The 15040-nt window shown below is 42.2% G+C and overlaps 1 protein-coding gene across 2 annotated transcripts in view; it reads left to right on the forward strand.

Moving 5' to 3' along the window:
• pappaa (pregnancy-associated plasma protein A, pappalysin 1a) overlaps positions 1-15040 on the forward strand; it is a 383886-nt gene that overhangs the window by 230768 nt on the left and 138078 nt on the right. For both annotated transcript variants that reach the window (XM_047017373.1, XM_047017374.1), the window contains exons 11-13: positions 7906-8013; positions 8467-8602; positions 8758-8971. In XM_047017373.1, the coding sequence (XP_046873329.1) occupies positions 7906-8013; positions 8467-8602; positions 8758-8971 (458 nt within the window). The remainder of the gene's footprint in view (positions 1-7905; positions 8014-8466; positions 8603-8757; positions 8972-15040) is intronic.

Below are 15040 nucleotides of genomic sequence, written 5' to 3' on the forward strand. Positions count from 1 at the left end.
CATGATCCACAGTGTCAAAAGCTGCACTTAGGTCTAGAAGAACCAGGACAGAGCTGAAGCCTGCGTCAGAGGCTAATAATAGATCATTGACTACCTTGGCTAATGCAGTTTCAGTGCTGTGGTGAAGACGAAATCCAGACTGGAGAGGTTCATAGATCTGATTTGAGGAGAGGTGCTCAGTAAGCTGTTTTGCCACAGCTTTTTCTAAGATTTTGGAGAGAAATGTCAAATTTGAAATTGGCCTGTAATTGCTAAGACAACCTGGATCCAGGTTTGGTTTTTTAAGAAGGGGCTTAATAATAGCTTGTTTGAAATCGTCAGGGACTTGTCCAGTTACAATAGATTCATTAATAATACTAAGCATGGGCGGTCCAATAATAAGGAGAAGCTCCCTACAAAGTTTGGCAGGGAGGGGATCGAGAAGGCAGCTAGTGGGTTTCGAGGAACCTATCAGCTTGATGAACGCTTCCATAGAAATAGGGTTAAAGTGAGTGAGAGCCTCAACATGCAGCATGCTGGGTACAGAGGGAAAATCAGTGGTGATGGCCACTCCTCCAGGATTAGTCTGTAGTTTGTCCCTTATTGCATAGATTTTTTGGTCAAAGGAATCTAAGAAATATTGGGAGAAAGATCTGAACTAACACAGAGTGTACTTTTCTTAGTGAGTTTTGCAACAGTATCAAATAAGAACTTATTGTTGTGTGTGTTCTTACTAATCAACTTAGAGAAATATTCTGATCTGGACCTGATGAGGACTTGCTTGTACTCTATTTGGCTGTCCTTCCAGGCCAGGCGGAAAACCTCCAATTTAGTGGTACGCCACTTATGCTCTAATTTTCTAGTGGATCTCTTGAGAGTGCGGGTTTCCTCTGAATACCATGGAGCCATTTTCTTGTCTTTTCTTTTCCTTGGTTTGAGTGGGGCAACAGAATCTAGGGATTGCTGAAGAACCAAATTCAGATCCCTTGTTTTAGTATTTAATGATTTATTTGGGACGTCAAGTGCTTCTAGTGTAGAAGCACTTCTAGGGTAGAATACTAGCCAGTTCCAGAGCTGTGTTTGGGGTTAAGCAGCGGCTAATAGAAATATTCTGGGTGCCTCCAAGGCTCTGGCAGAGATCCATTTTAAAGGTTACCAGGCAGTGGTCTGATAATATAGGATTGTGGGGGTGGACAATGACATCACCAATCTTGATTCCCCGCGTGAGAACTAAATCTAATGTATGCGAGTTAAGATGGGTAGGTTTAGAAACCACCTGAGTGAGACCTGTGGAATCCATTAGAGCAGTAAATGCCTTACTTAGAGGATCTTTTGGGTCATCCACATGAATGTTAAAATCACCCATAATTAAGATATTGTCAGCATATGTCACAAGCACTAAAATCAGCAAATTCCTCTAGGAAGAGGGAATATGGGCCAGGGGGCCGGTATAGAGTAACTATACAAAATGAGGGAAGGGGGGCAACAGTAGTAGAATTAGTCCTTTTTAAAGTAGTTGGTGGTTTCATGCAAATTATCTCAAATGATTTAAAGGTATTTACAGATTTTAGGCTGAGGTTGAAGCTAGCTTTATATATCATAGCAACACCACCACCTTTCTTTGAAACACGAGGGATGTGTGAGTGCGCAAAATCCGGAGGCGATGCTTCATTCAGGGGGAAATATTCGTCAGGTTTTAACCAGGTTTCGGTAAGTCCAACCAGGTCCAGGCTGCATTCAGACATCAGATCATTCATCAATAAGACCTTTGTGGATAGAGATCTGATGTTTAGGAGCCCAACATTCTAGTATGGGTTTTTGGCAGCTTTAGACGTAGATAATACTTCTGAAAGGGTGGCACTGTTATCAGAAAACTTAGTAGGGAGAGCAACGGGTGAGCAAGGTTGAATACATATTAAATTGGTATAATTCCTAATAATTGAGGGCCGGATTTTGGAAAAAGGGCGGGGGACCAACACCGTCTCAAAGGGAAAAACGACATCAGCAACCACCCTGGCTACACTAGAAGCTGAGCTATCGGGGCCCTAACAGCTCACAACATGCCTATCAACATACCTATCAGACTCTCTAAGAGACTGTGGCCCGGCTTGTTCAAGTGAATGTCAGGTCTGCTTTAGAATAGCTTCAATATTCGTAGACAAAAGAAAAGCACCTCTCCAGCTAGGATGGAGCCCGTCACTTTTCAACAAGCCAGGTTTGGCCCAGAAACGAGACCAATTATCTACAAATCCTAAACCCTGTTCTGAGCAAAAGCGAGCCAACCAGCGGTTGAGAGAGACAAGCCTGCTGTAGATCTCGTCAGTCCCCCTAGCAGGTAGTGGGCCAGAGACTATTACTCGATGCCGACTCATCTTTTGAGCAAGATCACATGCCCGAGCTATATTAACCTTTGTGACCTCTGACTGCCTCAGCCTAACATCATTGGTGCCGACATGAATGACAATATTCTCATACCTACCCGTCAGTGCGTGCGCCATGTGCCTTAGCTTGGGCATTTGCCTTAGCCCTAGTGCTAGCCAGCACCCTAAGATTAGCTTCTATGTCGGTAGCTCTGGCCCCAGGTACACAGTAAACTATCGCTGGTTGCTCCAATCTAATGTTACGAGTGATGGAGTCACCGATCACTAACGTCTGAGGAGTCCCACTAATCCGGAGGCCTGTTCCATAAAGCGAGTTTACCGAATAAACCTGATTTATGTCAGTTAGTCAGACTAATTTCTAGTTCATTCAGTTCCATAAAGCTAGCTCAATGTAGTTCAAACTTGGTTACTATGGCAATTTAGGCTGAATCCCAATACTCCCCCTTCCCCGTAGCCCTTACTTTTGTGCGTTCACATGAGAGCTAGTGGTGTCCCAATACTCTTTTTGAACTAGTGGTAAGACGAAGGGGTATACAACAGTCCCGCATATCAGCATGTCTACAGTTTTAAGTAAACTCCATTAGCAGCGAATTTCGTTTGATATCAGTGCATAACACTACTTGCTTTGAGGATATTAATACGCGTTAGATGACATACCCGTAACCAAGTGGCGTCCCAATTCTTAGGGATATGTAGCCCTTACCCCTCAGTTTTGAGGGCCAAGGGCTAGGGGTAAATTAAGGGCTAGGGGTAGGGGTAAGGGGTAGTATTGGGATTCGGCCTAAGGCTGCAAAACTAGTCTGGTCAGGGTCAGGCTAACTGTCAGGCTTAGCGTGACTTGGTGCTTAACCAGACCTTCCTGTAACACTGACCCAATGGGAAAAAGATGATTTACCATGTACATTCTAATTTTCTTATTCTGATCAGTTCAATTTGTTCAACATTGATAGCAAATCAACTTACATAGCCTACATAGAGTACAACATTTAGCCTAGTTGTTAACAGTAGTCTACAATTGCAAAACTAACCTAAATCCATAAGCTACCATCGATAGCCTCCATTTTCCCGATCACAACAACCATGTTATAAAGTTAGGCTACTGGGTAATATTTTGATTAATAGTAGGCTATTTATTTAAAACAATGTCAAAAAAGTCAATTTACATGTGTTTAGAGCAGGGGTGTTCAATCCTGGTCCTCGAGAGCCCCCGTCCTGCATGTTTTAGATCAGAGGTCGCCAACCTGTCGATCGCGATCGACGTGTCGATCTCGGAGACTTTCCCTGTCGATCTCCAAAATAATTTCAGAAATACTGATGTCCGACTAATTCATGAACGCGGAGGATTCTTAAACTGAACGCGCGTTCTCTTGTACCTGGATTTGCATATTGGCCTGTGCGTGTTGCAAAGCAATTCACCGACAGAATAAATGGGCGTTTTTTCCCGAAGACGACCTTTGAGAGACCTGCTATCCCAGGATACCTGTGGGCGTGGTTGCCGTTGGTTTGTTTATTTACCCGGCCGTGTAGTCCACATAGTGTTAGCAAGCATGGCAGAGGCACCACGAAAGAGGGCGAAAAACTACAGTTTCCATCATGAATGGGAGGAGGAATTCATCTTTACCTTGGTAAAAGACAAGAGTGTGTGTATGTTGTGCCACCAGCCACAGGCACTGTCTAAGCGAGGGAATTTGGAGCGGCACCACAACACTAACCATCCGAAATTCAAAGACTGCTATCCACCAAAGAGCGCAATCCGCGCCAAAAAAGTTCAGGAGCTGAAAGTGGAGTTGAAGGCTCAACAGTCGCTTTTCTCACAACCTACGTCTCAAAGTAAGGCTGCAACTGATCAACAGGTGTTGGAGGACTTGTCACTCTGTGAATATTTTTCACTGCAGTTTGATGAATCGCTGGATGTAATGGACACGGCTCAGCTTGTTGTATTTGTCAGAATGGCTTTCCAGGACTTTACAACAAAGGAGGACTTCCTCACTCTTCTCCAATTAAAAGAGAGAACGAGAGGTGAGGATATTTACAACGTTTTTAAAAGCTATGTCCGTGAAAAGAACATCCCCATTCAGAAACTGGTGGCAATCACTACCGATGGGGCACCGACAATGTGCGGTGTGCACGCTGGTTTTATAGCACTGTGCCGTAATGATCCGGATTTCCCCGACTTCATGAAGTATCACTGTGTGATTCATCAGCAAGCCTTGGCTGGGAAAGTTGTGGACTTTTCTCATGTCATGTCACTGGTGGTCAAAGTGGTAAACTCGATTCGAGCAAAAGCGCTTCAGCATCGCTTATTCAAGGCGTTATTGGATGAGCTCGATTCGGCGTATGGAGACCTGCTTCTGCATGCTGATGTCAGGTGGTTGAGTCGCGGAAAAGTGCTGCAGCGATTTGTTGACTTGCTGCTTGAGATTAAGACGTTTCTGTCGAAAAGGAACGAGGAGCACGAGGAACTTTCAACGGATGCGTGGCTACTGGACCTGGGGTTTCTGACGGACCTAACCGGAAAACTGAACTCGCTCAACCACGAACTCCAGGGAAAAGACCGGCACCTCCTCCACATGATCAGCGCAGTGAATGCGTTCAAGGCCAAACTCTGTGTCTGGACCACGAATCTGAGGAAAGGGACGCTGACACACTTTACAAACCTGGAAAAAATGTCACAGTCCATCAAAGACTCTTCTGACTTTCACCCTGAGCAGTACTGTGTGCACCTGGACAAACTGGCAGCGGAGTTCAGTCGACGTTTTGGTGAGTTAGAAATCATGAAGGATATTGCTGCATTTCTTTCAAACCCATTTCTGCCTATTAATACAGAGGAGGTTGCAGACCAATTCGAGAAAGCATTTGCTTTGCCAAGTGGAGTGGACATGGAGATGCTTGATTTGCAAAATGACATTGAGCTGAAAGCCAGGTCAAGGGACAGTGACTTTTGGGGACTTGTCAGCCGAGAGAAGTTTCCTCTCCTCAGTGCATGTGCACTAAAAGTGAGTGCCTACTTTGGATCGACCTACCTCTGTGAAATGGCATTTTCACAGATGAAAATCACCAAATCCAAGTACAGGAGCCGGCTTACTGACAGACACCTCACAGACTGCCTCAGACTGGCTGTCTCTGCTTATGAGCCAAACTACAAGGCACTCACAGACAGTGTTCAGTCACAGCCATCACACTGACTTGTCACATGAGAAATTTGTCAGTGTTGTGTTGTAACTTCAGTTTATAAATAAAACCGTTCATATCCAGCCTGCTCATTGCAAAAGTGTTTTTTCTTGTTCATATTGTTCACAAAGTGTTTGATTTCATTCAATTACAATAAGGCCAAATATAAAGTTAAGTTGTAAGTTCAGTCTGGAGTCTGTTCTGTCTCTCAACGCCTCAATAGGTAGATCTTCGGGTCACCAAGGCAAAGGTCGGTGATCTTTGGCCTAAAAAGGTTGGTGACCACTGTTTTAGATGTTTCCCCGCTCCAGCACACCTGATTCAAATGAATGGTCATTACCCGTTTTCCACAGAGCTTGATAACAACCCATTCATTTGAATCAGGTGTGCTGGAGCAGGGAAACATCTAAAACACACAGGCCAGGGTTTCTCGAGGACCAGGATTGAACACCCCCTGGTTTAGAGGGGTGTCTATTTTTTTATCAACGAAGTAAAGGTCTAAAAAAGGACCTCGACCTACGTAGCTTATCGTTCACGTCAATCATGGCGTGTCATTCATTTTGATGAAGCGTTGGATGAGGGAGCTGGCATAGTACAAAGCTTAAAGGGAACGTTCTTTCTGGAAGAAATCACGTGGCTGTGTGCATTGCTTTTGCCGCGGTAGATTGTATGATCCATGTTTTACCTCTCGGGCTGCTTAAGAATAGGGTGCACGCGCATTAGCTTGACTACTTAAATCTGACATGAATTAGTAGGACTGCGTGAGCTGAAATGGGCCTTTATGGAATTGCTTTAGCCCCGCTTGACTTGTTAAGCTAATTCAAGTCCAACTTATTTGAGCGGCCTTTATGGAACAGGCCCCCCGGCCTGTTCGAAAGCCTATGTGAAGACTTAAATGTAGAATGAGAGTGAGCTGAGTAGCTGGACACTAGGGATGGGCATAATTAATCGACGATCGATTATCGATCATTAAGAATTAAGATGACATTATTTGTTCATCGATAAAACTAATGCGTGTTCTGTTGCGTTGTGTGAGTCTTGAAGGAATGCAATGGATTTCGCTATGTGGCAGCAATTAAACATTTTACCAAATGAAGCCAATGTTTGGAAAAAAACGCCACAGGCCTACTCAGTTACCGGCGAGTTTCCATGTATTTCAAAAGTAAACATGAAGATGTCACGGCGAAGTGTAGCGTGAGACCATATTGACTAAAAAATTACTTTGTTCACTGCCAACACTGCAAAGCTGAGTATAATTACAACTCCTCCACGACTCAAATGATATACCAGTTGAAGAACGTACATCCGACGGTGCATCCTGCTCTCGGTGCTAGCACGGAGGATCTGCGATGCACAACGAGCAGAGAAAATTACCCAACGGATCTGCAAGTCCATCGACATGGATATGCTACCCTTAAGTATTGTTGAGGGCGAAGGTTTTTATAAAGCTTTGTTAATTAGCCGGAAAAAAAACGAGGGTCAGTTGTGTTTGAGCACAGGCTTCTAGCTGTCGGCTCCGGAGTTACAGAAATAGTTGTTTTTCTAATAGCTACAGATCTCAATGCGTAAACACGCTGTTTTTTCTATTTTCACTGCATTTTAATATAGCCTATAAATAGTTAATTTTAATATAAAAATGTTAATGATTAATCGAAAATCGATCGTTAATTCTCCGGACGATCGATTAAGACAATTTAGTCGAATGCCCATCCCTACTGGACACTCTCGGTTCCAGCTACTCCCCTCCGGCAGAAGGCTGCGGTCCATAGGGACCAAAACTTTACGCCTTAAGAACAGTTTCTTCCCATCCGCTGCTGGCCTCTTCAACAAGGCCAAGGACTCACTTTTTATCTAATAAGTACTTCCGCCACCTATTTGCAAATGTCATATTGCACTATTTTATATATTTTTGTAACATTTTATATTTATATCTATTTTATATCTTACTTATTGTTTAGCTCTTTAGTATTATAATTTTTTATTTTATTTATCCATTCTACTTTTTAAAATTAAAATCTGTATGTTTATTGTATGAACCTTCCTGCCACAATAAATTCTGTGTTTGAGCAATAAAAACAAATTCTGATTCTGATAAACAGAAGCATTTCCACAATTCGAGGGTTTTCTGAAAAATTTGCCAAACCCGCTTCCTACGGCTTTGCATTGTGTATTGTACTTCCTGAAAATGTGTTTCCAAAGTTAGTTTTCAAGGCAATAGATAGTTGCACCAAAGGTAATTATTTGACATAGGTACAGAAACTGTTAAAGCCTTTTTGACATTCACATGCTGACCCCCCCCCCACTTTTTTCTCCTCATTGTCTCTGTTTCTTCCCACGGTATCTTCCTTTCTATCCATCTACTCTCTCTGATCAGACATGTCAGTCCAAGGTCTTTGACCTGTCTGATGGGGTCTCACAGTATGCCTGGTTCCCCTGTGAAGAGGCCCAGCATTCCTCCTCATACCCTCATTACTGGCTCAAGGTAAAGCCAAAGGGATCAAAGTTCAAACCCTTCAAAGAGTTACTCCGTTTTTTGGGTTAATCCTATGAGGTTAATATGCATGCACAGTTTAATATATTAGTCATGGTATTGGTTCTGACAAATCTTTGCAAAACTGTTTATTTTAATTCCGTCTCGTTTTGGCCTTAGTGGTAAAACACTTTTACATTTGTAACGGGAGTGCATTTTTGAGGTACTTGACATCACTGTAAAGGGGATATCACATAATCATTGGCCATGTTCATGTATCACTTCACAAATAAACACTGATGAAAAATCTTCCCTGAAAATATATGCCAACTTCTTTTTGGTTTAGCAGAATTACTTAAATATTGGAGAAGATGCAACAAAAATTTATTAATTTTCTCTCTCTTTCTTTCACTCCATCTATCGCTCCTTCTTCACTGTCTTTCAACCTTCGCCATTCCATCTTAGGCTTACTTCTCCCACCCCATGGTGGCTGCAGCCGTCATCATTCACCTGGCAGCTGATGGTACTGGCTATGTAGACCAGACCCAGTGTAATGTCACCATCCAGTTGGTGGACACTAAAGAGGCCATCCACAGCTTGGGTGGGTGGACAACAATCCATTAAATGTTTATTTTATCTTATTTGTGAAGTTTTATTATCTCTGTTTCTTAAATCCTTGGTTTATCTCTCGGTACTTCTCATACTCTTCCCCTCATCACTCCACACACACACACACACACACACACACACACACAGGCGACTGGCGTTTGAGTTGTCGGACGAATCCACTGGTGATACCTGTAAACCATGACCTGAGCATGGCATTCTACCACACCAAGGCAATCCTGGTCATGTTCCGTTCATCGCTGGTGGCAATCTCCGGTGTGGGCTTACGTTCCTTCCAGTTCTTTGACCCCATCACCATTAGTAGCTGCCAGAGCAATGAGATCTACAACCCCATGGGCCAAAGGTGAGGTTTGTGTGTATGTGTGGAGGGGGGGAGTTGATGGACTGAGGAACACAAACAAATGGTCAAGGCAGATATTTACACAGATTTTACATTACATTGTAATTAATCTACATTTAGATTTAATCATTTAAGCAGACGCTCTTATCCAGAGCGACATACAGTAAGTACAGGGACATTCCCCCCGAGGCAAGTAGGGTGAAGTCATTTGGCACGGCGGGGAATCAATCCGGCACCCTTCTGATTACTAGCCCGACTCCCTCACCGCTCAGCCATCTGACTCCCTGTTGTATATCAATTTACCTTTATATACAACAGTCTATACTATCAGCTTTTCACACTTGGACTTGGGCAGTTTCTCCCATTCCCAGTTTCACTGAACTGGATCAGGTCTCTCCATTGATATTCTATACCGGAATTCTGTACCAGTGTGCTTTGGTTTGTTCAATTTATTTTTTCTTTTCAAGCTCTCGGTCATGTGCCCTTTACTCAGTATTGGTCACTCTACTGCAAAAAGCAGATTAATGAAGTACTGCAGAGATGTGTGTCCTTCTGGCAGGTTGTCCAATCTCTGCAGAGAAAGCTCTGGGCCGAGAGACTGAAGAAGTCTCTGGAATATTAAAGAAAGCATGATACAACAAAGCTTAATTTGGAGTGTCAAACAAGAGAATACCTATGTAAATAAGAATTATAATATGTATGTTATTTCTAATACATTCTTGGGTATTGCTTGTAGGTTGATACCAAAAAAAGTAGAAAAAGGCAACACTCTGCATGAAGGTTACATTAACTACCATGTAACTACATAGCAACTTTAGTAACAACATGGGAACGGCTTTATAGTTATACTTGATGACAGTTTTGCAGTATTATATGTTCAACAAGTAAAACTTGGTATGGGGGAGCTTGGGCTCTCCAAGGGTAAGTGGATGTTAACATCTTGTTAACAACAACTTGTTTTGGGAATGCAACCTTCAACTGCCCCTTCATAACATTCGCTTACCCCTTAAACTCACCACACTGTGCCTTGTTACACTACTGTATTAACCTGTACCAGTAAGACCTATTACCATTTAATTAAATAGCGATTCTTACAATGTTTTCACAAAAGGTATCACAATGTATTTTCAGTGTAATAGTGTTGACTTTTGATTAACATTTTATTTAAGTATATAACGCCTCTCCCTCTTCCTCTTGTTAACCTTTGTTTTCCCCTATCATTCTTCCTCCCTTCCTTTTTTCGCACTTTCCCTCTTCCTACACTTCCCTCTCTCACCCACATTTTTTTTCCATAATTCCTTTCCGTTCACCAAACACCAAATCCTTGAGTCCCCACGTTGTAAAGAGCAGAAGCTATGCAAATGTTTCACACTTATTTATATGTCGTGTGGGGGGTGGCTTTTATTGAGAGAATTAAAGCTCTAAAGACAGCTGGAGCTCTTGTTCTGCTTTTTTCCACTTGGCACTTTCTCTACAGAAATTCCCAAGTATACTTCACTCAGTTTCATTCAAACCAGCTTTACATTTATTTAATCTATTATTTTACACATATACATAATTATACATAGATACAAATACATAACTCCTCGACCGCATGTATAATCCGATGTGCCCTCTGACAGGAAATCTAGAACGCCAACCAATGTCAATCTCTCCACCTGTCCAGCTCCAGATACCTGAACAGCAACACAGGGGCCTAAAGATGGGTTTACAAATGGATGGGAAATTCTTGGTAGATCATTGTAAAGTTTATGGCAATTTTTAGGGAATTTTCCAAGCAATTTTCAATAGCATCGCTACCACCAATGTAGTGGTGCAACGGATCGCAAAACTCTTGATCTGAACCGCAGTTTTGAGTAATGGATCATCACGGATCAGAAAATATGACTGCTTTTCCTTTATTGTCATTGTATTATTGATAATAATCATCATGTGACTTAAATGATGCGGAAGCTTTTCAAGTTTTTACACTCCTCTGCCAGCCATGACTGTCAATGCATTTTCTTTTTGCAAAGCAAGTTTTTTTGCAGAGACTAGCTTATTCTGTTGGTACGACTAAACTTTTCTGATGAGGATTACCATAGTAACCATTGAGAACATAACACAAAAAAACATTTCTGAAGAATTGCTCATATAGGTTTTGTCCTAAGAAGAACCCACATTAGGGTTCCTCTGGTAGGAAGAAACCTATTGTTTTTGTTAGTTTTATTATTATTATTATTATTAGGGTTCCTCCAGTAGGAGGGAACCTATTGTTATTGTTGGTATTCTTATTATTAGGGTTCCTCCGGTAGGAGGGAACCTATTGTTATTGTTGTTATTCTTATTAGGGTTTCTCCAGTAGGAGTTAACCTATTGTTATTGTTGGTATTCTTATTAGGGTTCCTCCGGTAGGATGGAACTTATTATTATTGTTGGTATTCTTATTCTTATTATTTTTCTTCTGCTTGCGCCCCAATATCTAAAAAAGTCCCTTGTCATAAGTTTTCTAATTTGGCACATTGATATTACATCCAAGTGGGTACCCCCACACCAAATATGGGCCACATCGGACCATAGGGGGCGCCACAGGCCACGCCCAAAAGTCCAATTTTGTGATGGCATTTCCACCCCATTGCTCCAATTCTTCTGAATCCTGGTGTGCATGCAATAAGGCAATTAAGGCAATTGAATCAAGTACAAAATGACTGAAAAGGGTGTATTTATGTAAATGTCCACATTGCCTTAATATGTTTGTGTCACTAAATCAAATGTATTTTTTAAAAGATGGTTCAAACGTAATATGCTTTAATGCCTCTGAAGTACCATGCAAAGTTTCACTTTGATATGTCAAAATATGACTGAATTACAGCTGTTTAAACTTGGACCAAATCTGACAATGCCCGCCATTGGAGAAACAGCTTTTTTAATTATCGAGTTATTGAACTTTGTGTATTCCATGCCTGGGAATGGCTCAATCGGCTGAGATGTTGTGCTGGTAAGAAAAGGGTTGTAGGTTCAAAACCAGTCAGAGGCAGAAGTTTTTATTTTTTATTCTGACAAAACGGTTTCTAGTCTTCTGATAAATCGTCCGGTTGTAAAACATAGCAATGCGTGTTTATTTGAGCCCATCACAACACTCCAATCATCTGTTTAACGAGACTGTGTAAACCACTGCAAAACAAGCCAGGTTCACAGTAACTAGCTACTTGTAGTCTACGCATTGGTAGAGATAATGCTAATGGTTATCTCTAATGAAGTAAATTGATTGTTCAGGTGGATCCCTTGTTTGTTGCACAAATTCATTTCAGTAACCTAAGCCAGGACACATCCCCACTGATGCTAGGCATGATTTGAAATTCCCTTCCATGACAAGTTATGGCACTCAAAACATCCTTTTAAAGAAACTATAAGTAAGTTATTCTTTACAGCAGCAAACCAGTCATCCCGTTGTCCCATTTTTATAGGAAATGTACAAGCAGTTCCAACTTTGGCTGAATCTAACGGTGCGTTCACACTGCAGCGTTTTTTACCGCTCTGCACCGCTGGCCTTCCCACAGTGCACCACCCTCGGGGGCGTGTCAGACAGATTAATTCAGAGCTGTAGTTCTCTTAAATCACTGTTGTAGTTTGTATAATGTCATGGCAAATGTGCAGACAAATAAAACTTTTACACACAGCAAGCAAAAATCCAATACGCTTTCTAGATCTGACATGATCTTATCTACAGCACACAATAGGTTATCTTTTTCCACACTTTTTTAGGCCAAGTGAAAGATTAAATGCCACCCACACTCTATGTAACGGGTCTTGTGCCAGCTGAAAAAAAAGATGCATCAGACATAAATGTTGACATGTGTAACCTTTTAGTATATTACTGGAAATCTCTGCAAATCAATTGCTAGATTATGGCCGAATCCCAATACTCCCCCTTACCCCTTCCCCTTACCCCTTCCCCTTAATTTACCCCTAGCCCTCGAAAGTAAGGGGTAAGGGCTACATAGCCCTAGGAAATGGGACGCCACTTGGTTACAGGTACGTCATCTAGCACGTATCGATATCTCCAAAGCAAGTAGTGTTATGCACTGATATTAAATGAAATTCGCTGCTAATGGAGTTTACTTAAAACTGTAGACATGCTAGTCAGTGAAATGCGGGACTGTAGTGCAATTCAGCAGTGTAACATTTTCGTACCAAACTAGCGATTTTTAGAAACGTTTCAATTAGGAAAATGGTTGCAAATATATATGTTCATGACTGTATATAACACAAAACAAGACTGTCATAATTTTTTATCAATTAATTAAGCCGAAAATATTACATTTATCGGACTCTGGATGATCTGGCCGCCGTTGTTGCCGGTCGCAAAGTTTTCACATAGCCCTAGGTTTCAGGTAAGCTCCCGATCTTACTTGGTTTTAAGGGGTGTATACCCCTTAGTCTTAGCCCTTCCCCTAGCTCCAAAAGAGTATTGGGACACCACTAGCTCTCACGGGAACGCGCAAAACTAAGGGGAAGGGGGAAGGGGTAAGGGGGGGTATTGGGATTCGGCCTATGACTTGCCACTGCATATTCACTGTATGGATAGCGAGTGGCTGCCAGCCAGCATTTCAGCATTGAATCTCAATCGTGTGCCGGGTGACCTAGCTAGAGACTATGTAGCTAGCACAGAAGAAAGTTACGTAATGTGAAGAAACTGAATTAAAGTACAAAATACACACCAGGGACGCCGACAACCTCAGCAACAATGCGCCAGGCATAATTTTTTTCATTTACGTCTATGTAATCGAACATAGATGTATCATACAATACTGGGTAGTTCAAGTATTTTATTTGTCAGGTGCACAGAACAACACAATGTTGTTTGAAGACACACATACGATGAGTTGCTCTTCCATCTTGAAATTGTCAAACCTAGAAATGTTTACCATGACCAACAGTTGCTACGTTACAAGAAACAAGAAACCAACCCGATTGGCCATCGCTAGCGTTTTCACGCTCCTCATTTACATAAAGTTGAGAAAATCCAACTTTCGACGCCCCGCTCGCCTGCCCACAATGCCCTACGCGAACGTCGATGCCCCGCTCGCCTTCCCACAATGCCCTACGCGAGCGTCAACGCCTGGTTTCATTGCAACGCTTACAACAGGAGACACAGCTTACTTTTTTATACAGTAACTGAACATGATAATATTCAACACTGAGAATAGCTAAATGGGCTGGGATGGTGACCTGTAAAGTATAAGGTCGTAGGTTAGAATCCAGCCATCATCTTTTGGCCTGTCATAATTTTGATTATCTGTTTAGTTCAATAGGATGACATCATTCTGAAGTATCACAAGCAATTTCACCTTGGTATGTCAAAACATGATTGAATTAGAGCAGTTTCAAAGTTGGCTGAATCTACATTTATGCATTTAGCAGACGCTTTTCTCCAAAGCGACTTCCAAGAGAGAGCTTTACAAAAGAGCATAGGTCACTGATCATAACAACGAGGTGGTCCCAAACATTGCAAGCAGCCAAAACATGAAGCATACATTGTGAAAAAACTAAACAAGTGTCAGAAGGGAAGACCCATAAGAGCATGCAGTTATACAAGTTACAAATTAAAATTAAAATAACATGAACCACAAAAGTGCAGGACTGTACCTGTAGAAGAACAATCAACAGTAAAACTATTTCACAGCGAGTACAAGAGTACAAAAGTATAACTTTGTTATAACTAACCTACAAGAGCAACAAGTCACTCAATAAGAGTCATTGTGATCCTGGAGGAAACTAACATCAGGTCCAGCCAAGCATTCCTAAGTGCCGTTGTACTCCCGGAACAAGTGCGTCTTGAGCCTTTTCTTGAAGGTGGGGAGACAGTCAGTGTCCCTGATTGAGGTGGGGAGCTCGTTCCACCATTGGGGGCCAGGCAGGAGAAGAGCTTGTGTTGGGACCGGGCGGTCTTGAGCGGTGGGACCACCACGCGGTTGTCTGAAGAAGACCGTAGGTGACGGGTGGGGGTGTAAGGTTGCAGGAGAGAATTGATGTAGTCGGGTGCAGTCCCGTTCACTGCTCGGAAGGTCAGTACCAGGGTCTTGAATCTGA

Source organism: Hypomesus transpacificus, unplaced genomic scaffold (assembly GCF_021917145.1).
Source record: "Hypomesus transpacificus isolate Combined female unplaced genomic scaffold, fHypTra1 scaffold_55, whole genome shotgun sequence".
Taxonomy (NCBI): Eukaryota; Metazoa; Chordata; class Actinopteri; order Osmeriformes; family Osmeridae; genus Hypomesus; species Hypomesus transpacificus.